Below are 26,719 nucleotides of genomic sequence, written 5' to 3' on the forward strand. Positions count from 1 at the left end.
GAAACTGCATCCCATAGTTTGCTTGTTGAAAACGACTGATTTTTGAAGCATGCACTCCTTTTCATTTTATCTGTTGTGTGTTAACCCAGGTGACTTGGCATGAGATTGCAAGGCCTCAGATACATGGATATGACCTGAAATGTTTAGCGTTGATTGATCGGTTTCAGTTTGTGTCTGGAGCAGATGAAAAAGTTCTTCGTGTTTTTTCTGCTCCTCGGAATTTTGTGGAGACGTTTTCTTCCATTGCAGGGCATCAACTGAGTAACCTGATTTGTGATGTGAGTATTCCTCCAACTGTTCTATTTCAGTCATTTTGTTTCACATTTCAAAAGTTTGCTTCAGGCTGTAGATGTAGTGTACAGGTAGAAGAGAATTACTATCACATGTTTCTGGTTTGATAGACTTTTATGTGAACTGTGGCAGGTAATGATTTAAATATTAATACAGGCTGGAGAGATGACTCAGCAGTTAAGAGCATTTGCTGTTCTTGCAGAGGACCTGAGTTTGGTTTTCAGCACCCCCATGGTGGTTCACAACCATGTATGTAGTGTACATATACACATGTAGGCTGAACACTCATACACATAAAAATAAATAACTCTACAACAAACAACTAGACACAGATATTTGGTATGACAAATGAGTTTAAGAATAAAGCAGCAATATCACATGTTCACTTGAGACGTGGCTGTCATAAGTTGCCTCTGTGGTAAGTGAAGGATCAGCCCAGTCTTGAGGAAGATTCAAGTCTTTCTTTAGGGCAGGAGTGGACGCTGGACTAATGGGTGACACTAGTGGATCGCTACTTTTATTTATTCATTTATTTTCGAGATAGTGTTTCATTATGTAGAACAGGCTGGCCTCAAATTCTCAGAGATCCGCCTGCCTCTGCCTCCTGAGTGCTGGGATTAAAGATGTACACCACCGCACCTGGCCTAATAGCTCTACCTATGACAGGAAAGTTCATTGTGGAACAAAGAGGTCACCATTTAGAGTAATGAGAATGTTGTTGGTTTTTTTTAAGTTACTATGACTTTGTATATGAGTGTCTTGCCTGTACATGTATCTGTGTACTATATGAATCAGTGCCCTCAGAGGCCAGAAGAAGGGGGTCTCCTGGGACTAGAGTTACAGATGGTTGTGAGCCACCGTGGAGGTTCTTTGTGGAGAGCAGCGAGTGCTCCCAGCCACTAAGCCATTGCCCTAGCCCCAATGAAAATGTTTTGGTAGGACTTCATTTATATTTCAAGTACATTTTTATTTTTGTTTATTTATACTTGCTTTTTACATAAGATTTGAGCTACTTACAAAAATACATGAATTTGGTTTTAGAATACAGCTTGGGTTACTTAGCATATACATGGCTCATGGTTCTAGCACTGAAAATAAATAACATATATTATAAGATTATGAAGTAGGTGGTATATGCCTTTAATCTCAGCACTCGGAAGGCAAAGGCTGGCAGATGTGTATGAGTTCAAGGCTAGCCTGGGCTTTATAGTGAGTTCTAGATCAGCCAAGGTTATATAACTGTCTCAAAAATCCAAATAAATAAGTAAGTAAGTGTAGCATGAATCTTAGAGGTCGTATTAATAATAACAAACCTGGAGCCAGGTATTGGGGTGAATGCTGGAAGTAAGTAAGTAATGGAAATGAAGTGGGAAGACAGTTGGCTATAGGGAATGGTTCTGTGGACATAATGTCTGTTTATTCTTTATTACTAAGAGTTGGGTCACAGGGAAAAGGTAGAAGAGAGAGAACCAGCAAGCAGGGGAGGTCAGAGCTGTTGGGGTTCCTGTTGGAGTGAAGAGGGAATTGGAGAGTTGAAGGAAAGTTCTGGAGGGCTTCAGGTGGCAGGTACAGTTCATAGTGGTGCTGCTGGAAGAAGGGATGGAAAGCATTTGGAACCGAGCATTGTGTGGGAGCCCAGAGGTCGAGGGAAAGCCAATGGCAGTGTGGGAGAGACAGGCGAGAGCAGAGGGGCGGAAGAGAAGTTCAGCTTCGTTTGGTAGTGCCTCACGCCTCAGCTTTCTCAGTCACTGAAGGCAGTTGCTGCTGCTGCTGCTGCTGCTGCTGCTGCTGCTGCTGCTGCTGCTGCTGCTGCGAGTGAGAACCACACCCAGAGGAGCTCAGACTTCATGGGCGGAGGGAGAGCAGGTTCAGGATCTGTCCAGCTCTGGGAAAGGAAGTGGGGTTTTCTGGGATTCCAGGAAAGGTTTAGCTCCAGGCATACTTGGTTCTGTATGCTAGAACACAGGTACAGTATGGCTTCAAGTGACTCACTGATTTTGTTCTCATTTGAGTGTTGTTGGGTAAGCATCAGGATTGCTCTCATTGCCCTTTCCCACAGTGCATAGGATAGCAGGCAGCACCTGGCCTCCAGGTAGCCTCTCAGTCAGTTGGTATTTTAAATTTGTGTCACTCATGTGTCTAGTTCCAGCCTGTGTGTTCAATTGAATTGGTAAACACTCCACATAGGGTTGTATACCATTTCTGATGGTTGGCATTTGGTTCATATGTGAATGTAGCATCTAGGCATAGCATTGTTTCTTCAGTTCATACTAAAGTTGTAAAGTAGCTTTAAGTTATTTATATTTGTATAATAAAAATGACATGACCATGCTTTTCGGGGCTATATCCTCATCTCAGGGGCGTCCCTTGACGCTTTCTTGGGGGCGGGGTTCTTGGCCTTGCATTTCAGCCTGCTGTATGGCTGCTGCATTGTGGGGGCTGAAGGATGTACCTAGGAGAGAATGCCTGGTGGAGGTGGAGTGGTGGTAGGGCCTTCTATCGGAGAGGGATTGTTTGAAGTGGCATCTGTCAGTTCAGGAGCTGGAAAGATGACAGACAGCCACACAAATCAGGCTCATAACATTCTCAGCATTTATGTAGATCACGGTTTTTGTGGTATTTGAGGTGTCAGTAACTTTCAGTATCTGAAATGTACATGTCGTGCCTTTCATTCTAGCAAGACGAAGCAATTCCCGAAGGTGCCACTGTCCCTGCACTGGGGCTGTCAAATAAAGCTGTCTTTATGGGTAAGGATTTAGTCTCCAAAATTTCTGAACAGCTCTGTGACTTAAACTTGACCTACAGACTTGGGTGCTGTGTACCCAGTGCTCCCTAGGCCCGTGGTAACATTTTGTCCTAACTGCTCAGTTCACTTGCGGGCCACTGACACAGCTGTAGTTCTCACCCAGGATTTCAGAGCCCTCCAACATTGTGAGCAACTTGAAGGATCAGTTATATATGTATTAAAAAAACTTGTAAATAGCTAGGGGAAAGTAAATGGACAGAATCCTTATGGATTTCAGTCCTGCTTTAGGAGCTAGTTTGGAAAATACTAGAGTAGAAATACTTTTGCAGTCTCGTGGACACAGCTCTGAAATACACTATGTGGAAGGGCTGCTGCGCTCTGCTATGTGGCTTTGAGATGTTATCATTGCAGCTCCACTCACTCATAGTATCCATGTTTCTCTAAAACAGAAGACCTGGCCCCTCAGTGTACTCAAGAGGAGCCGTTCTTAACTAGCCATGTCTTTGGCCAGATCGAGATGACCTTTCAGCCTGCCGTCCTTTCTGGTAAGACATGATGAAAATACAGTTATACAGTCTGTACTCTGGCTGTGGACCTAGAGCTATGGCTTTTACTTTTTATTTGGCTAAAATTAGGAAAGAATAATTGTAGTATTAAAATTTTACTATAAAATTAAAAATATATTGTAGAACCTCCGCCTGAGGATCATCTTCTGCAGAACACATTGTGGCCTGAAGTTCAGAAACTGTAAGTTGAACTGTGTTTCTGGAGGCAGTCATGGCTGGAGGGTCCTCTTATGACCTGACTTTCTTTTCCCCTTCTGCCTACCTACATTGTCCTCCTGCCCAATAGAGCTACATAGGGTCAGAATCAAACCTCACCTGGATTTGCTTTCTTTTTTTTTGTTTATTATGTTTATTAGTTGGTTGGTGTTCATTTCCCAGGTAGAGAGATGGAACATAGTTATGTGCTTCTGTTTGCTCTTCCGCCAGTCATTTTTATCTTTTGGTTCCCACCAGTGTCTTTCCATGGTCGGTTATTGGACTGGCAGGCATTAGACATGAAAACCTGTGTGTTAATCTAATCATTTTGATGAGTTACATTACCTTTCATTTCTCTCTTGTTTCCTGCTTTTTTCCTTAAATAATAACCTAGGCAAAATGTGATGTTCTTTAAATAATTGTGTGTTAGGTTGAGGGAATGATCCTTTTCTGTTTAAAATTTTTTGCGGTGTTCATTACCAATAAGTTCATTACCAATACAGAAGATACATGTTTTCCCTTTAAATTACAGGTATGGACACGGCTATGAGATATTTTGTGTTACTGTAAACAATTCAAAGACTCTGCTTGCCTCTGCTTGCAAGGTATGGCATTTGTGTGTCTGTGTGTGTGTGTTAATTTTACATGGTCATAGGTAATTGGAGTCATTGGGCTTCTGTAAATTTGGCAGATACAGGCAGAATCCACATGAAATGAGCCTTTCAGGTACCATAGCTTGACATTCTCTTTTCCTCATCTTTCTTTAAAAACATGTGATTATATTTTAAATCTATTGTAGCTACTCATTTATTCTTAACGTTGATCCTTGAACAGTTTGAGTTTGGGGTGCTGATCCGTATGCACACACTAAAACATTATGCATATGACCTTACATCACTGAAGAAAATGTCCTCTGTAGGCAGTTAAGTGGACCAGGTTTTTTCCTCACAGAAGTATGCAAGGGCTGCAATAGCACCCTCCTTGGGAGAGTGTAGCCTGTTGCTTGTGTTGTGTAAGGGACCTTGGAGACAGTTTGCTAGTGTATATGTGCATGTTTTGGATCTCATATTGTCCCCAGTCCCAGCTCCAGAGCACAGTGGCCAGGGGTCATATTGGCCAGGTCATGTCTATCTACACCAAGTTGCAGAGTAAAGAACATGGATTGAGACCCAGTGCAGGGCCAAGTTCAAGTTCCCTGGCTGCCAGCAGATCAATGCTGCAAAGAACTGGGGCTTCCATAAGTTTGATGCAGATGATTGGGAAGATGTAGCTGGGACATGGCTCATCTCTGATGGCTGTGGGGTAATGGACAAGGGCTGGCCCTGCACTGCTGAGATCCACTGCTGTGCAGAGCCTGCCGCCACCTTCCAGTCATGTTCACTGGTAAATGTCACATCCTGTTCACCTTGAAAGAAAGAAAAGAAAATTCCTCGTCAGCCGTTTGAGGCCTTAGCTCCTAGGAGGGGTACGGCCTTGTGAGCTCCTCTTGCCAACTGTTAGTTTATAAAACATCTTTAAGATAGGAAGGTAACTGTCTTCCAACTTTATTCTTTTATTATTTTATTTTATTTATTGTGTAATTTTAGAATCAGCTTGAAGTATTCTCAGTCTCTTTAATGGGGATGGCAGTGAATCTGTAGATCAGTTTGAGGAGAATTTTTAACAATATCTGAATAATATCCCTCTTTTATATAAGTCTTTAATTTCTTCTAGGATGGTCTTTTAAAAATCTTATAGAGTAATTTTAGATTTAAGGAAAAATAGTGATCACTGTCTAAAGTATCTGTACACCTCATCCATTTTTCTCTACTGTTCACATCAGAGTATCTGGAAAGTCTGTAGTTTTTGGTGTCCGGTCTCACACACATTTTGTGAGCTATACCATTTTCCCATATATTTTGTATATTTTTTTGAGACAAGGAAATTCAGTTTGTATAGCAGGTTGGTCTTGAACTCACAGAGATCCGCCTGTCTCTGCTTCTCAAGTACAGAGACTGAAGGCATGTGCTGATTGATGTGCCTGGCACATCCGTATGATTTTTAATTTTTTTGGGTTTCTTTTCTTTTCTTTCTTTCTTTTTCTTTTTTTTTTTTTGTATTCTTGAGCCACACCCACATATTTTCCTTTTGTATATTATTCAACTCAGTTTGATACAAGTTTGTTAAGAACGTTATCAAGTACTGCTGTCATGCTCAGTCGGTAAAGGCACCATCAGGTCAGAGTTTGATCCTAGATTCCACATGGTAGAAGGAGAGAACCAACTCTTGTAAGTTGTCTTCTGACCTCCATAATGACTCCCTCCCTCTATACATACACACATACTTGAGAAATTAATATACGTTAAAAAAAAATTTAAAGCCGGAAATGATGGTATATAGCTGTATTCTCTGCACTTGGAGGGTAGAGACAGGAAGATGAGGAACCCAAGGTCAGCTTCAGCTGTATCTGTAAGGGATTTGAAGCCAGCCTGGGCTACATGAGACCCTGTCTCGGAAAACTCCAAACAAGCAGCAGCAGCAAACCTATATAGTTTTCTTTGGTTTTGAGGCATGAGCAATTTGAGCCTCATAGAAGTATGCCCTTTTCTACAGCTTTCTTGAGTAGCTTATAAAACTACTTAGTTTTTTTTTTTTAAAAGATTTTACTTTATTTTTTATTTTATGTGTATGAATGTTTACGTGAAAGTATGTCTGTGTACTACATAATGCATGCCTGTGATGGCCAAAAGAAGACACTGGATCTCTTGGTTCTGGAGTTAGAAGCAGTTGTGAGCCGTTGTGTGGGTGCTGGGAACTGAATCAGAAGAGCAGCCAGTGTTTTTGACCACTGAACCATCTGTCCAGCTCCCCCCACAAAATTTTTATAAAACCTTCATAGATTTTCTAGATAGACAACTGATGGAGGTGTTTTTTGTGGGAAGGTTTTTAACTCTGTGTCTTAGTTGTGTTCTATGACCAAGTCAGCTCTTACAAAAGAAAGCATTTAATTGAGTCTAGCTTACAGTTTCAGAGGGTTAGTCAGGCCATTTTCATCGTGGCAGGGAGCTTGGCAGCACGCAGGCAGATATGGTGTTGGTGGAGAAGCTTAGAGTTCTGCATCTGGATCCACAAGCAGCAGGAAAAGAAAGACACTGGGACTGGCTTGGGCTTCTGAAACTTCAAAGTCCTCCCCCAGTAATACACTTCCTTCAGCAAGGCCACATCTCCTAATCCTTTCAGATAGTGCCATCCCTGGTGACCCATTCAAATCTGTGAGCCTGTGGGGGCCATTCTCATTCCAACCACTACACTGTGTGTGAATGCTTTAATGGGTGTGAATAAGGCTGTTTAAGTTATCCATTTATCCCTTAGCATCATTTCAGTAGCTGCAGAATCACCAGTGATGCTGTTTTCTCTATTGCTGTGATAAAAACTATGACCAAGGCAACTATAGAAGGAAGGGTTCATGTGGGCTTCCATTCCAGAGCGTCAGAGTCTGTCGTTGTGGGAAGTGTGTCAGCAGGTAGGCATGCTGGTGGAACAGCTAAGAGTTGAGAGTTCACGTATCAGACTATAACTGGAAGTAGAGAAATGGGGGGAGTCTTTTGAGAACTCAGAACTTCCTCCAGGAAGGCCATACTTCCTGAGCCTCCCCAAACAGTCGCTGAAGGCCAAGTAGTCACACGCCCAGACTGAGGGGCATCTCATGCAAACCACCATGGGTGCCGTCTTCGGATTCTTCCTGCTGGCAGCACCTCTCTTCCCAGCGCTTCCTGTCTGTGTCTGTGTGTCCTTCTGTCGTGCAACACGGGGCACCTGGGTTGGTCTGCATCTCTCTTCTGTCCCAGAGCCCAGGAACTGGCTCTGCCAGAAGAAGGCATTCATTCCACAGATTTTAATTCAGTTAAAAATACTTTGCAACCTTTTGATCACCTTTGACCTCTTAGCTATTTTTAATGTATTGTTTAATTTCTATAAACAAAATGTTTTCTAGGTATTTTTTCTATTGGTGCTTTTTATTTTTGTTTCACTGTAGTTTCACATTATGACTTGAACCCTTTGAAATCTGACCTTGGTAAACTCATGTTCAGTTGAAAAGAGTGTTTGTTCTGTTGATAGCGTATCTGTGACTGTTAGTCACTGGTTAGTTGAGGGTAATGTTATGATTGTTATGTTCTCAGCTTTCTGGAGTAGAGTTAGAGATTTCTGACTATACTTAGGGTATATTTACCTTTTTCTTTGAATTCGTACTTTATGTGTTTTGAAGCTCCTTTGGTAAGTAGGTTTGTAAACAGTTACAGTAATGTCCTCTTCATTAGTCTACTTATTTGTTATTATGGAGTGACCCTCTTTCCAGTGATACTGACTCCTTGTTCACCAGTGTAAGACAAATTGTTAAACGGTCTTATAAATAAAAAAACCTAGAGCCAGATATAGGGGTTAAAACTGAGAGATCAGAGGAATAGGCCAAGCCACAGCCAACCTCACCTTACCAGCCCTCAGCCTCCAAAGAGATCTACTTCCTGTATACCCATGCCTATATGCCTTTCTGTCCCTGCCATCTCACTTCCTCTTCCCCGCCCAGCTACATCACTTCCTCTTCCCCGCCCAGCTACATCACTTCCTCTTTCTGCCCTGCTCTGTCATTTCCTGTCTGTCTGTATAGACCTCCAGACTGGTTAACTGGTGTTGGAATTTAAGGTGTGTGCCACCACACCTGGCTCTGTTCCCAGTGTAGCCTTGAACTCACAGAGCTCTGGATGGATCTTGCCTCCTGAATGCTAGGATTAAAGTCATATGCTACCATTGCCTAACTTCTATGTTTAGTATAGTGGCTGGCTTTTTCCTCTGATCCTCAGATAAGCTTTATTAGGGTTCACAATATATTGAGGGACACAATATATCACCACACACCAGAGTAGAGGCTTCTAAACTGTTACCATGCAGTTAATACACATGACTTGTTGTAAAAAGTTCTAACGTTCTCATTACGAAGGGTCCCTGATGAATCCTGTTTTAAATTGCACTTTCTTCTACCTTTTCCTAGAACCTAGTCTTTGTGGTTGTGTGTTACTTCCCAGGAGCTTTCTAGAGGCTTTTGTGGCGATACGTAGATAAGTCCATTAAATAGACCCACAGAAACACCACACTACTTTATTGTGTTCTTTGGTTTGTTTCTGCTTCCATGTGTCACTGTGTCACCTCTTGTCCTGCAGGCAACTCAGAAGGAACATGCAGCTATCCTTCTTTGGAATACAACATCTTGGAAACAATTGCAGAGTCTTGTTTACCACACCTTGACCGTCACACAGATGGCCTTCTCACCTGATGACAAGTTCTTACTGGCTGTTTCCAGAGATCGAACCTGGTCTTTGTGGAAGAGGCAGAGTGTGACCTCACCCGAGTTCGGTAAAGCAGCCTGTGTGGCACAGGTTATCAGTAAAGCTGTCATGTCCATTTTGTCCACATTTAGCAGCTGTGAGATCAAGAGAAAGGTAACAGGGTGGAGACAGCCTCCTGGCTGGGAGGGTTCAGTGCTCTTAGGGACCTGGGGAGCACTCGGCTTTCCTTGTCAGATTTCACTTAAGCCTTTTCTTCCCCTTTTCTTTTAAGATTTATTCTTTTATTACTTATTTGTGTGTGTTTGAGGTGGGGGCACAGACAGATCATTCCTTGGGGTGATGTGAAAGTGATAGGCCCATGGTGCAGACTGTATTTCAGAGTTTGAATCTTGATCTCCTGAGTGTGTGATGTGGGTAGTGGACCCACCACTGTCATGTCGAAAGACACTATTCCACAGCCGACTTGTGTGAGCTGTGATGTTCAGTAGACTGGGTGTATTAGTTGCATTTTTGACATAACAGTATTTTCAGTTCATGACTGATTTGTCGGGATTAAAGCCTCTGTAAGTTCGGAGGATTTGTTTTCCTGTGGTATCACTAGTGAATTCTTTTTTTTTTTAAACATCTTTTTTTTAAAAGATTTATTTATTTATTATGTATACAGTGTTCTGTCTGCATATACACTTGCAGGTCAGAAGAGGGCACCAGATCTCATTACATATGGTTGTGAGCCACCATGTGGTTGCTGGGAATTGAACTCATGACCTCTGGAAGAACAGCCAATGCTCTTAACATCTGAGCCATCTCTCCAGCCCAAAGATTTATTTATTTATTATGTATACAGTGTTCTGCCTGCATGTATTCCTGCAGGCCCAAAGAGGGAACCAGATCGCATTACAGATGGTTTTCAGCCACCATGTGGTTGCTGGTAATTGAACTCAGGACCTTTGGAAGAACAGCCAGTGCTCTTAACCTCTGAGCCATCTCTCCAGCCCCTCACTAGTGAATTCTTAACTTACAGCATTTCATTTGAAAAGTTGAAGTGCTGGACCTCTGAGATGGCTCAGCAGGTAAAGCCACTTGCCACCAAGCCTGAGGACCAAGTTTAGTCACTGGAATGCACATGTGGAAGAGAGAGACAAGCTCTACAAACTGTTCTCTGACAAGCACTTGTGTATGCATGTGCACACATGGACGGACACACCCTAAATAATGTTAGAAAGAAACACAAAAGACAAAGTTAAAGTACACTATAAATGATGCGGGTGTTAATTTGTTGTATCTTCTTAGATTATGAATTGATAAATCTATCCTCTTCTCTCTTCACAAGCAGTTACATGTTCCATATAAAGGTTACTGTTAGGCCTTCTGCTTAAATATTAATGAAAAAAAATACATCTTCGCTTCTCTCTTTGCAGTATTTTCCCCTTAATATGCAAATCTGGCTACTTCTGGAGTACAGTTAAATCACCCCAGACTTCTTTTCGAATCATAAATTAGCCTGTAGTTGAATGCCTGAAAGATTTTGTTAGTCAGTCACCAGAGAGTAAGGAGGCAACATTAGCCTTGTGCATGTGGCCTTGTGGTGAGGGGTGGGTTCCTGGCGTTTGCTGTAGAGTGAGTGCAGCATGCATGAGTGCAGCCTGGATGAGTGCAGCCTGGGTGAGTACAGACTGGGTGAGTGCAGCCTGTGTGAGTACAGACTGGGTGAGTACAGACTGGGTGAGTGCAGCCTGGGTGAGTGCAGCCTGGATGAGTGCAGACTGGGTGAGTACAGACTGGGTGAGTGCAGCCTGTGTGAGTACAGACTGGGTGAGTACAGACTGGGTGAGTGCAGCCTGGGTGAGTGCAGACTGGATGAGTGCAGACTGGGTGAGTACAGACTGAATGAGTGCAGACTGGGTGAGTACAGCCTGGGTGAGTGCAGCCTGGATGAGTGCAGACTGGGTGAGTGCAGCCTGGGTGAGTGCAGACTGGGTGAGTGCAGACTGAATTAGTGCAGACTGGGTGAGTACAGACTGGGTGAGTGCAGACTGAATGAGTGCAGACTGGGTGAGTACAGACTGGGTGAGTGGAGACTGGGTGAGTGCAGACTGAATGAGTGCAGACTGGGTGAGTACAGACTGGGTGAGTGGAGACTGGGTGAGTGCAGACTGGGTGAGTGCAGCCTGGGTGAGTGCAGACTGAATGAGTGCAGACTGGGTGAGTACAGACTGGGTGAGTGGAGACTGGGTGAGTGCAGACTGAATGAGTGCAGACTGGGTGAGTACAGACTGGGTGAGTGGAGACTGGGTGAGTGCAGACTGGGTGAAGTGGCCCAGGAGTTGATGTTGGCAGTCAGTCAGACCTTGCTGTAGGTTAGGAGAGGAGCTGCTTGTCCTGATTGGGTGTAATGTATGTGTTTGTTCTTTTCCCCAGACCCATTTTTCAGCCTCTTCGCATTCACCAATAAAATCACTTCTGTGCACAGTAGAATCATCTGGTCTTGTGACTGGAGTCCTGATAGCAAGTTTTTCTTCACTGGAAGTCGAGACAAAAAGGTAAATTTTTTTTCAATAAAAGATAAAATAATACTTCTTAAAATGTAAAATGTTTTTGTAGTTCTGTTTAAAAGCACATTATTCTGCCTTTCTGATATGTTTACAAGTTAGTCACGGCTTCCCCATTATATGTGTACATTGAAAGGGTTTTCCTTGTTAACTCCACAAATGTATTTATTTCTCTGACACATGAGGAGAGACCTTTTGGTCAGTGACTGTGATCAGACAGTGACGCAGCTCTTTGTTAAGAGTGAGAACCCAGGATCGCAGAGGGCTGGAGACTCCACCCCGTCTTCTTTCTCATCGGTGCTCTGGTGAGAGTGAGCTTTCTCACTTTCCCTGTGGCTGCTGAGCCAGCTCCATCGATGCGGTCCACCGCATCCGTGCTGGGTTCGGGTACAGCACCTTGCTGGGGATTTGTTGGTTTTGTTTTTGTTTTTGTTTTTAATACAGACACTGGAAATCAAACACAGGCTCTCGTGTTTGTGTGGCAAGCCTTTAAAGACTCAGCCATCTCCCCGACTCCCATTTTCCAGCAGTAAAGGTTATGATCTTTTAATTCAGTGACAGACGAGGGGCAGAACATGGCAGAAGCTTGAAAGACTCAGGATAAGTTAGTCAGCCCTGTGTTTGAGCCCACCCTCCCCCTGTTGCCTGACGACTGCCCCCAGCTCCTGCTTGTCCCTCTGGCTTCCTGTTCTTTGAAACATCTTTTCTGAGTTTCCTAGTCCAGGGCTGGTAGAATGGTGTAGTGTTTCTTCCCTTTCTAGTGGGAACACTCCAGATAACTGACACAGTGCTAGCTTGGGCCTGGTGACACCCAGGTTAAACGTGTAAGTGGGGGCCTGCCAGTGGTGGTTCTCACTGGACAGACTGGCTGGCTGTTCCCTTCCTGGTGTTGAGCATGGATCCCCTGCTGGGTGCTGAGGAAGCAGGCTCTTCTGCCTAGCTCTCGGGGATAGTGTGACTAAAACAGACCAACTACACTGCTGCGGCTTCCCAAAGCCTCTGTTCAGAATCATGCTTTGGTTCTGCGTTTGCAGCTTGTCCATTTATTTCCTTCTCCATTTCTTTGTGGCCAGTCAGACAGCCTTGAGCCCTAGGCTCCCCGAGCAGCAGAGTACTGTCCAAGTCCTGTCCTCCTGACAGCCAAGTTGACTGAGCATTAGGTAGCGTAGAAGAGGAGACTGGCTTCTTCTCCACAAACCTATGGCAAGTTCTGAGGGTGGCATCTGTAGCCAGGATACAATGGGTGGATTTTACCGCATCGGAATATTAGGGTGTTACAGAACGTACTAGATCACACTTAGGATCTTTGGATACACTTCTGTAGCTGAGATCTCAACCTGTGTCTGCCATACTGTGACTTCTTTGTGATGCACAAAAAAATCAGGGCAGATAGTTTTCATCATCTACTGGAATTTGAACGCACCACTAGAGACCGTGCAGAGAAAGCTTTACAGTGTGGTTTGTATTGTAGGTGGTCGTCTGGGGTGAGTGTAACTCTAGCGATGACCTTGTGGAGCACAGCATTGGCCCCTGCTCCTCTATCCTGGATGTGGGCAGTTCTGTGACAGCTGTCAGTGTCTGCCCTGTGCTGAACCCAACCCAAAGGTCAGTTTCTTCAGATTCCGTTTCTCAGTAGCATCTCAGTTTTGATTTAGGTTTGTGGACCCCCGTCAGCATTGCTGCTGCTTTCAAAGTGTTTATGCTTCTGGTAAGAATGTCTGCATCAGCCGGGCGGCTGCGGCGGCGGCGGCGGCGGTGGCGGCTGCGGCGGCGGCTGCTGCTGCAGCAGCGGTGGCGCACACTTTTAATCCCAGCACTTGGGAGGAGAGACGGGTGGATCTCTGAGTTTGAGGCCAGCCTGGGCTACAAAGCAAATTCCAGGACAGTCAGGGCTACACAGAGAAACCCTGTCTCGGAAAACCAAAACAAAGAAAGATATTTTAAATCTTAGAATTCCATGATTAGTGGTCAGATGGATATAGGAGTGAAGGTTCTTTTTCCAGACTATGCACTGTGGCCTTGCTTTCTTTGTCAGAAGCAGCCTAGGAGACCAGAGGCGGTGCAGCCTGCTGGGAAAACACCAGCTTGTAGGCTTTGAAAGCTAAGGACAAGTGGACCTTCGTGCATCCTCTGCAGAGAGGAGGCTGGGGATAGAGCAGAAGCAGTATGGATGATTGAGATACTGTGAAGGACTTGAACAGGTGGAGATAGGGAAATTCATACTGAACCAGCCTGTGTTCTCCCTCCCTTGAAAACAGATACGTGGTTGCAGTCGGATTAGAGAGTGGGAAGATTTGTTTATTCTCCTGGAAGAAGTCCAATCAAGAAGTCAATGACTGGATCCAGTGTGTAGAAACAAGTTCAAGGTATTTCTTCCTACTTTGCTTCCATCTGATTAGATAGGAACAGGGGTGTCTTTGATGGCAAATTTTTTGACTATTTTTCATGGAGAGGGACAGAAATCTCTGTCTCTGGTACTTAACAGCCAAATAGTATCTCCTAACATGATGTTTGCTGGTATGCTGGAATCAGGTTTTGGCTTTCTCATTACTTTCTAGATTACTGGTTTCTGTCACACTGCTTTTACAGACATTATCCGTGACTGCCTCACCTTCCCTCTCCTCCCTCCTTCCTCTTCTTTGCTTTCCAAGACAGGGTCTCTTGTCCCTGGCCCGCTTCCATCTCCTGCGTCCTGGGCTCACAGGCCTGCACCATCACACCCATTTTTCAATGTGGTCCTGGGATGGAACCTAGGGCTCCGTACACTGAGACAAAGCGTTCTGCCAGCTAAGCTACATCCCCAGTCCCAGCAGAGGTCATTGTAATCTGCCTTTTAGCACTTGTTCATTGTTTTTAAATGCCTAAGCTTTCAGTAAGTCATGGATATCTGTCTCTCATTTGCTTGGGCTTTTCAATCTTTCCAGTCTGTACCGTCTAAAGAGAATTTCAAATACTTTCTAAACGCAGTGTCATGGTGAGGGTGAGATTAGAGAGAGCGGGCCTTGCACATCCATGTCTTCTAGAGGAGCTTGTCTGTTAGTGCTCACTGTAACTGTTCAAATATGTGTCTGCCTTGTTACTGCAGTTGAAGTTGCTTGTGCTCAGCTTGCTACAAAAGGAAGCAGCCATGACAGCCCATCTTCCATCTGACTGTCCATTCCTGCTCTTGCCCTCCCCTTTCCTTCACTTCCGTCTTGTCTGTACACGCAGCTCTGCCCCCGGCTGGGTACTCAGACTGCTATCGTGGCCTCAGAGCAGGAAGCCAGTTAGCTTGGGAAGATGTGCAGAGTTCAGGGTTTTCATTTGGCAATTTCTTTCTTTGCTCATGTAATGACAGGGTTTGTAACATGAAAGTAGTTCTGGATTTAGTACATTGTGTTATTTGGATAGCTGATGTTCTGATTACTAAATTTTAACTTTTTGCTGGTGATGCATTCACAGAAATACAAGCAGGACTTTCAGATTGGCTTCCTAAGGGCCATGTCTTGTAATTAACTGATGAATTTTGTGGTGCTGGGAATTCAACCCAAGGCCTTAAACATGTTAGGAAAGTACTTTACCACTGAGCTACATCCTCAGTTCCCCAGATCTCTTTTTATCTTCCCTCTTCTCTCCTTCCCACTCTTCATGTGGGGTGTGTGTGTGTGTGTATATGTGTGTGTGTCTGTCTGTCTGTGTCTGTGTGTCTGTTTGTCTTTTTGAGACAGTCTTACTGTATAGGTCTGCTTGGCCTAGAACTTGATGTATAGCCCATCCTGGACTTGAACTTACAACCATCCTCTTGCCTGTTGAGATGAGCACCTGCCTGGTCCTCTGTGTTGTGCATTTCTGTGTGTGTGTGTGTGTGTGTTCTAGCATGCTACCATCTCCCTGTACATGTGCAGAGGCCTGAAGAGGATATCAGGTGTCCTGTTCTAGTTCTCTCTGTCATAGTCACTTGAAGTAGGGTCTCTCATTGAGTCTGGAGCTAGGCTGGGGGCCAGCAGTCTTCCTGTCTACACTCCACACACGGGCTTACAGGAGTATGTAGTTAGTCTGGCTTTTTAAATGGGTCCTGTGGATTTAAATTCAGGTGATCCCATTTGCATACTGAGCATTTCTCCAGGTCTCTATCTTTTAAATGTGTTGTGTTGTTAGATTTAATAAAACGAACCAAAAAAAAAAAAAAAACCCATCATTTTAAGTAAACAAGTAAGTTCTGTCCTTCAGCGTATATTCGATTGACCACCATTAATGGGATGAGAGAAACGTATTTAAGGAATGCTGTTAGTGGTTGGCCTCTATGATGTTGCTGTCATGAGCACTGCTTTTGGAGCTTCTCTTTCAAGACTGTGTCCCAACCCTTGATAACTTGTGATAGGAGAAAAACCAGTAACAGTGTTTTTTAGTGTTGTTCAGGAGTCTTTGCCTTTTTAAAACTCAGCACCCATATTTATAGAGCTTGATAGTCACAGTAAATCTACCATTTTAATTAGTGTGTCCAAGTGACTCATGGCCACTTTAGCAATCAGATTCCTCCTTACAGAAAGATTGGCTCTCATTGAGTTCAGTCAAGTCATAGTCTGTATAACATGGAAGCATTTCCTCTAGAAAGTTCTCAGAAAACATTGCACACAGCAGCACCATCTTGTGGCTGTTTTTTGTAAGCTGTGACATCTAACATCGCTGGGTTGGACGTGATTCCCTGTGCTAAAGCAGAGCAGGCCTATTAGCATGCCTTGTATGGGGGCACCAGACCTTCAAGGGAGCCTCGGGAGGCCCTCACTCGGAAATTATATAAGGTGAGCAGTTGACAGGTGTGTAGTTGCCCATCCATCTCCCAAGCTCCTTTGAGTAAGCCCAATAAACTCCAGTTCACCGAGCTTGCCTGGGCTGAATCCTGCTTGTGTGCTCTGTCTCAGTGAAAAGACCTTCTGTCTCCTATACCATAAGGCTTGTACGCACTCAGGCTGGTTTGTCAATCCCCTTTCTTCAGACTTGCACTTCATTCTTGCCTGCTGACCCGCTGCCCTGGACTTCATTCATTTTGAGCGTGTGTTTACAAGTTTGACAGGAAAGTACTGTACTTTCTCCAAGACCCATGACTGTACGGGCCCCCTGGTTACATCATTGTGCAAGCGCACTTCCAGTGGGGTATTCTGCAGTCATGGCTTGTGCCGACCTTATGATTTCTCTGTCTTGGTTGCAGCCAAAGTCACACGCTTGGTATCAGAAGGCTGGCCTGGAAGAACTGCAGCAGGAGGAACACTCAGCGGAGAGAGAGCACTGAGTGGTTGCAGTTCGCAAGCTGTGGCGAAGATCACACTGTGAAGATTTTCAAGGTTCACAGATGTGTGCTGGCAGACTTCACAAACCGGGGGCACTCCGCCATCCCTGATGCGTCCTAAAATGTCCATTGTGTGAATCGATCCCCTTTCTTTACCTTCATGGTTGAATGAGTCTCCCCATCTGGGTCTCAGTCCCTCCACTATCCTATGAAGGCTCTGGATGCTCTCCCTTGTTATAGTACATCTGTAAACCCCAGAACCCTTATGCATGCTTTAGAGACGATTAGATGTACCTCTGTGTGTTCCAATTGAGAACATTTGTTCTTCGTGGCTCTGTTTGTCTATTTTGCATTATGTTGGGTCTTTAGCTCTCTCGTGTCTGTTTGGTGTTATACAAAATGCTAGCGGATGGGAACTCAGCATAGAAAAAAACAGGGTTCTGGGAGTTCAAGAGCATGGCCCTGGCATCTGCTTGGTTCTGGTGAGGGCCTTGTGGTGGGATGACAGTAGTGGGGAATGTGTCTGGAGCAGGGAGATCACGTGATGGGAGTTTGAGGGGAGGTACCACTTTGCTTAAAACCCTCTCATGAGAATGCACTCCCTCTTAAAGTCCTGATCACCAGTCACTAGACGCTGACTCTTATAGGTTCCCCTACTGTCAACATCACCACACTAGACAGTAAGCTTCCAGCAGGTGGACTTCTGGAGTCTACACTCAGACTGTGTGCAGAGCACCTTCTTTGAGATACTTTCTTATTTATCACTTTCTTCAGAGGCTGGGGATAGAGGAAATAACAGAGAAGCCCAGAGTGTTCAATTTTTATTTTTACACTCTAAATGAGCACACCACACAGCGTGCTGTCTTTACTTCCTACCAGCTGCCAAGTATTCCAGAACTTGGCTGGCGATTGTAAGCTTGGGCTCAGCCATTTCCTTCCTTCCCTTAAAGAAGAGCATTGAGATTCTTCTTTTAAAAGCTTCAAATGGGGCTGGAGAGATGGCTCAGCGGTTAAGAGCACTGGCTGCTCTTCCAGAGGTCCTGAGTTCAATTCCTAGCAACCACATGGTGGCTCACAGCCATCTATAATGAGATCTAGCGCCCTCTTCTGGCCTGCAGGCATACATGTAGGCAGAACACTGTATACATAATAAATAAATCTTTAAAAAAAATAAAAAGCTTCAAGTATCATTTCCAGATGCAGATAAATTAGGGGCTGGACAATAAACGACAGCTGATGTCATGAGAGTGAGGATGTGCGTCCTCAGGGAGACTGCAGAGGGAAAGGAGGGGCTGGAGACATCGGGATGTGGAAGGCCAGTAATAGTGCAAGCTTGGGAGAGGTTTGGGGAAGATGTGGGTCTGCAGATGGCTGCAAGGCTGGGACTCACCACGGCATGAGCATCACTTCGACAGCTACTGATAACTGGTCCTGATCCTAGAGTTTTGCATTTGTTGGAAGGTGGGAGCCTGAGACTATATTTGAAACAAATTCCAAGGAACACCAGTCCCAATCTTGACAGCACTCCTGTCACACTGTGACCTCTGCCCTCAGCTCTCCCTCCCCACCCCACCTCTGCACCATACATCCACATCCACTGGTATCAGTTCCAGGGATGTTAGGCCCAGAGAGGAAATCTGCTTCAACCATCTCCAGGTGACTGAAACACCCTCAAGCATCAGAAGCCCTGTGGCACAGCTGGATAGTTGCTTGAGCACACAACTTCAATGTCATCAATACCATGTTTTGTATCGATGCCTTCCTGGAGTCTTTAAACTCTTTGAAGTGTCTTTCTGGGCCAGCCTCATGCACAACAATGAGAGTTCAGTTTTTTTATTTTTCGGTGCCATTTTGAAAAGCCCATGGAATGGGTAGTGTGGTCCTCAAGGCACACATAAGAGTGGGCATGGTGATTCACAACAGGAATCCCAGTGCTTGGGAAGCCTTTTATTTCTGTACTCAGTAACTATGGCCTTAGAGTCCACATGGCAAAAGACCTCATGTCCACACAGTAGTTGGAACAGGGAGTTGGTCTGTTGCTGATGGTGTCCTGATCATATAGGGGTCCTTATTAATTGTACAGGCTTTCTGGTTCATTGAATCTAGCCCGTCTTCATAATGATGGAACACAATGAACTACTAGTGAATTTAGACTGCTGTAACAACAGAGGGACTAATGTGCTACACTCAGGTGTGGGAGGCCAGCTCCCACCTTTTAAAGGGTTCCTATGAGGAGGAGAGAAGGTTAAGAAACTTTTAGAAAGACAGGATAACTTCAGGAGGACCTTCTGCCTCTTCAAAAGGGCTCCCCCCCCCCTCCACAAAGGCTTTTTATCTGGGTTTGTCAGAACCACTGTGCTCACTAGGTCTGGGGCCCAGTCCCGTTATCACAGGTCATAGGCCAAACCAAGAAGGGATACCAGGGCACCCGGGGACTGGGCTCTTTCTTGGGGGGGGGGGGAATACCTGGGAAGGTGAAGGTCTGCCCATGGGCCAGCTGCACACGTAGGCCACTTTGTAGTCTGGCTTCTTGATCCTTACATTCTTGTAGTTTCTCCTCCTGTTGGAGCCATGCTGCACCCATGTGCGCACTGCAGCCACAGGAATGTTGTAAATTTGCTCCAGGGAATTCTGGAGGTCCACCCTGGTCATCTCCATGGGGATCCGGAATTGCACAGGTCTTCAGACTGGGCAGTACCAGGCCACACCAGCTGGATGAAGTTGGTTCAGAATACACGGAGCTGGGGGCCACCCAGCTGGTAGAGGGGGCACAGCACATTACACGCCATGGCAGTCACATCTACTGGGCTGGAAGTCCAAAGGAGCTTTTTGTAACAATGCCAAGCAAGGGGCAGGGCAAAAGACCTCCCCCTTGCTAGATCAAAGCACATGGTACAGCCAAGTGTAGAACCTTCCAAACACCTGGTAACCATGCCTGTGGTCAAATCATCCATTTATGCAGCCCCTGCTGGGTACAGCAAGCTCAGATTCTCTGACCCTGAGTAATTTGGGCCTCCACAGATTCCCCCTTCTTAATAATACAGATCTCAAGTGGGGATACAGAGTTTAACTCTGGCTCTGAATCAGCTTTTTCATTAAGAACTTGCAAATATATCACAGCAATACTCCTGCTCCATAGGGCTGCCACATCTCCCAGTAAAGGAGTAGAAGATGACCAAGATGGAATGCCCTTTTTGAATGGATCTAAGATGTCTATAGCAGTCTTAGCTGTACCAAGCCCTTTTTTAAATCAACCAACTCCTGATTGTGGGAGCCCGTTCTCCGGTTCCTCGTGGCTTTACCCAGCAGGTCCGCATAGAGGGTGATTAGGACCACGAGCCTGAGCCTGAGTGCAGGTGTCTGAGATGGTCTGCACTTGGCTGTGCTGGGGGGAGGAGGTCTTTTGCTCCACCCCTTGGCGTCTCTATAAAAACCCTGGGGCAGAGACAGTCGGGGCCCGTTGGAAAAGGTTCCAGGCCCTCTCGAGGCTATCCTTTATTTTCTATCTGTTTATCTCCGCAAGATTCTCGGCAATACATCCTTCTATCTAATATTTCCTGCTGCTCACACTCAAGAAAACTCTAGGGAACTGTGGGGGTGGTGGGTAAACGCCCCACACCTGATACAACCGCATCAAATAAATTAGTAAACTCCTGATGCAACGGCATCAAACCTAAAGACTCCCTTAGCTTTACCAAACCATGGTTCATCAATATCAACAGATTAACACAATTCTAGCATGAATATGACTATACATATTTACAATTCTTACAAACTTAGATCCAAAAGCAAACTCTACACTTCATAGACTTTTAGCAAACATCCAAAAGCAATCTCTTAACAGAACTATATACATCTTATAGACTTTAGCAAACATCCAAAAACAATTTCTTAATAGAACTATACCAAACATCAGGTACATTAACACAAGTTAACATCAGTCCACTCAAGGGACAAGAAAATATTTTTTTAAAAATTAAAGAGACTGAGGAAATTAACTCCCCCTTTATAATTTTTCTTTTCTTTATAATTTTTTAAAGCTTCATCTTGAGCCTGGTTAGGAAAAAAAACCCAAACTTCTCCATTTAAACACTTTCATTTTTAACACAAAACAATTTGTGAATCACCACAGTTAATAAAGCATATTTGCATACACAAAATAATTCATAAGTCATCACAGTTGATAGAATATATGTGTAGGTAAAGTCAAAATTGTACCACTGCAATTGAATCACTCCTGTCCATCCTATTTCTTGAAGTCTGAAGAGTTCAAAAAGTAAGTTTTGATACCAGTCTTAATGTTCCACTGAACCCATAACCAAAACCTTTTTGTAGTTAGCAATTCTAGTTCAAACAAGGGTCTCTGAAACTTTCAGTCTCAGCCACAGAGACACTTTCAGTTAGCTTTCCCCTAGGCGAAAACTGCTCCAGGGCAAAAGCTGCTAGCTGGCTAGGGCAGAGTCCTTTCAAAACAGACTTTCTTACCGCCAACAAACAGAAACTCAGTGACTTTAGCTGCTGGCTTTCTTTCCATTTTGGCTTTTACAATCCCAGTCCTGAGGCCCTGAGGGCTCTCAGCCACCTTGCTGCATAGTTGAATGCCTCCCTGCTGCTACAAGCTACTTCTCAAGGAGCCCTCCTGGGTCCCCTAGGAAATTTAGCTGCTATGTGCTGGGGCTTCCTCGGGTCCCATTTGGGAGCCCCTTGTTCAGCACCTCGGGTTTGGGAGAAAACACAGCCACGGCAGGTCATGGCTTAATCACTTGCTCTCCCAGTGATCCTCGCGTACCATGCTCTGCCTTGTTTGCATGGCCAAACGCAACCAGCCGCAAGGCTCCGCTTCACTCTGTCTCTGGGAGCTTGGGCTGGCCTAGGTTCTCCAGCTTCTCTGCCTCACACCAGCAGTTCCCTGGGCTCCAATGCATCTCAGCTGCTCGTCCAGCCGCTGACCCCACTTCTCTGCCCAGAGAAGCAGTCTCATCTCCACAGTCTCCGCTGTTCACACTGCTTGCCAAGGTCCAGCCTAGCCTCAAGCCATGTCTCTCCAGCTGGCTGACTGTGCTCTCCTCTGCAGCTCCTTCTAGGTGGAAAGCAGACAGAATCCTGCTGCCTGCACTGGCTCTGGTGTCTGCCTCCTGCACTGATGCCCTGAGGGTTTCAGCTGCCGATGCCTGGCTGCTGCCGTTTGCGGTGGGGGCCTTTGAAGCTCGCAATTTCTGAAACTACCTTTCATTTTCGGACTGCCAGGCCTGCAGTGTCTGCTCAGTCCTGGATGCTGCCCTGTGCGCCCCAGGTCCTGCTCCAGAAAAATCTGCTCTTACCCTAAGCTCCTCCCTTTTAAGCTTACACAATATCTGTATATCTAAAGGCTATTCTACCCTAATGTACCTAAGCCTACACTTCTCAAACTAAACTTCACAAAACTTCTATGACTTACTGATACTACCATTTTTAGATCTAATTTAGTAGATAGAGACTGAGAGAGAAAGAGAGAAACCTAGACACACAGAGATATTGCTGCAGCCTAACTTTTCTATATACAGATTTTGCTCCGGAAAAATAAAATACCACCGCCTCAATCTTAATACAAAACCAGACATGCTCAGCTGCTTCCCCGGTGTTCTCTACTCTCACTTCCTCTGCACCAGGTCCCAAGTTCTGGCGCCATCTGTGAGAGGGCAGCTCCCACCCTTTAGAGGGTTTCTATGAAGAGGAGAGAGGGGTAAGAAACTTTTAGATAGAGAGATAGTGAAGAAGAGAAAGACAGAAACGCAGGATTGCTTCAGGAGGACCTGGGTCAATACCCAACAGCCTCTTCTGCCTCTTCAAAAGGGCTTTTTATAACAATGCCAAGGGGCAGGGGCAAAAGACCTCCCCCTTGCTAGATCCAAGTACAGCCAAGTGTAGACCCTTCCAAACCCCTGGCAACCACACCCGTGGTCAAATCATCCCCTGATGCAGCCCTGCTGGGTAAAGCACGCTCAGATTCTCTGGCCCTGTTTGAGTCTCCACACTCAGGAGGACCACATCTAGAAAGTCAGGCTCTTCAAGTAATGCACTGGCTTTCCGACAGGATCCTCGCTGCTGTGTAGACAACTTCCAGGCCGCCTGCCGCAGTCACTGGGTGAGCTAGTCCCACGAGCTGCAAGAGGCAGGCTCAACACTAAAACCAGGATAAAGAATGGAGACAAAGCTGGGTGGTGGCGCACGCCTTTAATCCCAGCACTTCTGAGGCAAAGGCAGGTGGATCTTTGTGAGTTCAATGTCAGTCTGCTCTACATAGTGAGTTCCAGGACAATCAGGGCCACACAGTGAAACCCTGTCAGCAGAAAGCAAATGGGTACCATAGAGAGTTGAGCTCCATGAGGTACTTACAGGAAAGAAATAGAGGGTTGCTAAGCCCTCAGCCATCAGATGCCAGATAGGTATGGTCCTGCTTTGGGCAGGAGGACAGAAGTAAAGAACTATTATGTAGTCCTGGTTATCCCAAGTGATGAAATTGGGTGGTGCTGATGGCTTTGGTTTTGTGGAAACCAAGATGACCTAACCAAACCACACTATTTTATGTCCCTTAGAAAAGGTTTTCTGTAGTGAACATACTCCCAACATATGCCTTTATTTTTTGAATGACATTTTATGTATGTGCGTGTTTTGCTTGCATGCATATCTGTGTACCTATCACTTGTGTGCCTGGTGCCTGTAAGGTCCAGAAGAAGGTGTTGGTTCCCCTGGAACTGGGGTTAAAGGTGGAATTTAAGCACCATGTAGATATTGGGAATGGAACCCAGATCCTCTGCAAAAACAGCCAATGCTTTTTTTTTTTCTTAATTAAAAATATGGTTTTTTTCCTTACAATATATTTTGATCATGGTTCCCTCTCCCAGGTCCTCCCAACCTTCCCACCTACAACTCTACACTTTCTTTCTCTTTAGAAAACAGACAAACATCAGAAAAAAAATTAAAATGAAAGAAAGAAAAAGCACAAGAAATATGCACACAAAAATAAAATCCATCAGGACACAAATTGGAAATCATAATATATAAACAAAAGACCAGTAAGACACAAAACTGGAAAAAAAAACAAAGCAATATGTGATAAAAAGTCTACAAATGTATATCATTAAGTTCATTTTGTGTTGATCATCTAATGCTGGGCTCTCAAGTGTGCTGAATGTATCAAGTGAGGCTTCTTTGGAGAAAACTAATTCTTCCATTGCAAGCAGATGCCAATTAGAGATTTGTGGTGATGTATTGTGTACCCTAATAAACTTGCCTGAGGATCAGAGGATAGAGCCAGCCACTAGATTAGATATAGAGGTCAGGCAGTGGTAGCACACACCCTTAATCTTTTCACTCAGAGGCAGAGATCCATCTGAATCTTTGTGAGCTCAAGGCCACACTGGAAACAGAGCCAGGCAGTGGTTGCACACACCTTTAATCTCAGTACTGGGAAGCACACAAGCCTTTAATCTCAGGAAGTAATGTCTGGGCAGAGAAAAGTAAGGCATGAGGAAACAAGAACTCACTCTCTTTAGGCTGAGGATTTCGTAGAGGTAAGAACTAGTGGCTTGCTGCTCTGCTTCTCTGATCTTTCAGCTTTCACCCTGATATCTGGCTCTGGGTTTTTTATTATAAGACTGTCTAAGATTCAAAGAACAGAGATTGTCAGCATATTTGTTAGGGATAGGAGCTAGTGTCCACTCTCAGCAATGGGACCCCAACTGGCTTGAACCTCTACAGGCCCTGTGCATGCTGTCATAGTCTCTGTGAATTCATATGTGCATCAGTCCATTTGTGTCAGGAAGACACTACATCCTTGGTGTCTTTGTCAGTGTCTTATTGCGGTGAAGAGACACCATGACCACAGCAACTTTTAAAAAGGAAAGCATTTAATTGGGGCTTGCTTACAGGTTATGTTAATATCATGCTGTTTTTATTACTATTGCTCTGTAGTACAACCTGAAATCAGGGATGCCTCCAGAATTTTTTTTTTCAGGATTGTTTTAGCTATCCTGTTTTGTTTGTTTGTATGAAGCTGAAATTAGAAATTGTCCTTCCAATTTCTGTGAAGAATTGCATTGGAATTTTGATGGGGATTGCACTGAACCGTAGATTGCTTCTGGTAGACTGGCCATTTTTGCTATATTAATCCTACTGATCCATGAGTATGGGACATCTTTCCATCTTCTGATGTCTTCTTCAAATTTCTTTCTTCAATGTCTTAAAGTTTTTATTATACAAGTCCTTCTCTTGCTTAGTTAGAGCTATCCCAAGATAGTTTTTGAGGCTATTATGAAAAGTATTGTTTCCATGATTTTTTCCTCAGTCGATCATTTGTGTACAGGAAAACTATTGATTTTTGTGTGTTAATCTTGTATCCAGTTACTTTGCTGAACGTGTTTTTCAGATGTAGAAGCTTCCTGGTGGAGTTTTAAGGGTCTCATACATAAAATATGTCATCTGCATAAAGGTACTTTGACTTTTTCCTTTCCTATTTGTGTCCTCTTGATCTCCTTCAGTTGTCTTATGGCTCTAGCTAAGACTTTAAGATTATATTGAATGGGTATGTAGAGTGGACATCCTTTTCTTGTTTCTGATTTTAGTGGAAATGCTTTGAGTTTCTCTCCATTTAGGTTGATGTTGGCTGTGAGCTTACTGTATATAGTCTCTATTATTTTGAGGTATATCCCTTATATCTCTGGCTCTCCGGGCCTTATTTTTGTATGTATGGTTTTTTTGAGGCAGGGTTTCTCTGTATAGCTCTGGCTGTCCTGGAACTCTCTATGTAGACTAGGCTGGCCTCAAACTCAGAACTCTGCTTGCTTTTGCCTCCTGAGTGCTGGCATTAAAGGCGTGAACCATGATACCTGACTCATCAGGACTTTTATGATGAAGGGATGCTGAATTTTATCAAAGACCTTTTCTACATCTAATGAGATGATCATGTGTTTTTTTGTCTTTCATTTTGTTTATGTGGTGAATTATGTTTATTGATTTATCTCTGTGATAAATCCTATTTGATCATGGTAATCTTTTTGATGTGTTCCTGGATTTGGCTTGTAAGTATTTTATTGAGGATTTTTGTCTTTGTTCAAAAGGGATATTGGTCTGTAATTTTCTTTGTTAGGTCTTTGTGTGGTTTATGTATCAGAATAATTGTGGCTTTGTAAAACGAATTAGGCAGTGTTCCTAAAGTTTCTATTTTGCAGAAAAATTTGAAGAGTATTGGTGTTAATTCTTCACTGAAGGTCTGATAGAATTCTGCAATGAATCCATCTGGCCCTGGGCTTTTTTTGTGTGTGTGGGAGACTTTTAATTACTGCTTCTGCTTAATTAGGGGTTGTGGGTCTGTTTAAATTGATTATCTGATCTTGACTTAACTTTGGTAGATGGAACCTATCAAGACATGTATCCATTTCTTCTAGGTTTCCAATTTGGTGGAGTGTGTACTTAACGATTCTCTGGAGTTCCCCAGTGCCTGTGTGTTGTTCCTCCTCCCATGTCTAATTTTTTTTTTTTTTTTTTTTTTTTTTTGGTTTTTTGAGACAGGGTTTCTCTGTGTAGCTTTGTGCCTTCCCTGGAACTCACACTGTAGACCAGGCTGGCCTTGAACTCACAGAGATCCGCCTGGCTCTGCCTCCCGAGTGCTGCCACCGCCGTTGCCACCACCACCGCCACCGCCACCACTACCACCTGGCCAAAAAGGACGTAATTTGTTACTCCTTCCCCTTCTAACAAATAGTAGGTGGCTCAGCTGGAGCCCCCTGACATCACAAGCAAGAAGC

The 26,719-nt window shown here is 44.4% G+C and overlaps 1 protein-coding gene and 2 pseudogenes across 1 annotated transcript in view; 2 read left to right on the forward strand and 1 right to left on the reverse strand.

The window, feature by feature from the left end:
* Elp2 (elongator acetyltransferase complex subunit 2) overlaps nucleotides 1-17,266 on the forward strand; it is a 38,189-nt gene extending 20,923 nt beyond the window's left edge. The window contains exons 13-22 of the mRNA XM_028867164.2: nucleotides 90-278; nucleotides 2,969-3,038; nucleotides 3,487-3,582; nucleotides 3,727-3,784; nucleotides 4,331-4,403; nucleotides 8,994-9,186; nucleotides 11,538-11,659; nucleotides 13,140-13,273; nucleotides 13,927-14,034; nucleotides 16,857-17,266. Of these exons, the coding sequence (XP_028722997.1) occupies nucleotides 90-278; nucleotides 2,969-3,038; nucleotides 3,487-3,582; nucleotides 3,727-3,784; nucleotides 4,331-4,403; nucleotides 8,994-9,186; nucleotides 11,538-11,659; nucleotides 13,140-13,273; nucleotides 13,927-14,034; nucleotides 16,857-17,055 (1,242 nt within the window). The 3' untranslated portion in view covers nucleotides 17,056-17,266. The remainder of the gene's footprint in view (nucleotides 1-89; nucleotides 279-2,968; nucleotides 3,039-3,486; nucleotides 3,583-3,726; nucleotides 3,785-4,330; nucleotides 4,404-8,993; nucleotides 9,187-11,537; nucleotides 11,660-13,139; nucleotides 13,274-13,926; nucleotides 14,035-16,856) is intronic.
* On the forward strand, nucleotides 4,712-4,832 carry LOC114691690 (annotated as a pseudogene).
* A 2,062-nt stretch (nucleotides 17,267-19,328) lies between the features above and the next one.
* LOC114691684 lies at nucleotides 19,329-19,994 on the reverse strand (annotated as a pseudogene).
* Between the last annotated feature and the right edge of the window lie 6,725 nt (nucleotides 19,995-26,719).

The sequence above is a fragment of the Peromyscus leucopus genome, chromosome 19, assembly GCF_004664715.2.
Source record: "Peromyscus leucopus breed LL Stock chromosome 19, UCI_PerLeu_2.1, whole genome shotgun sequence".
Classification (NCBI taxonomy): Eukaryota; Metazoa; Chordata; class Mammalia; order Rodentia; family Cricetidae; genus Peromyscus; species Peromyscus leucopus.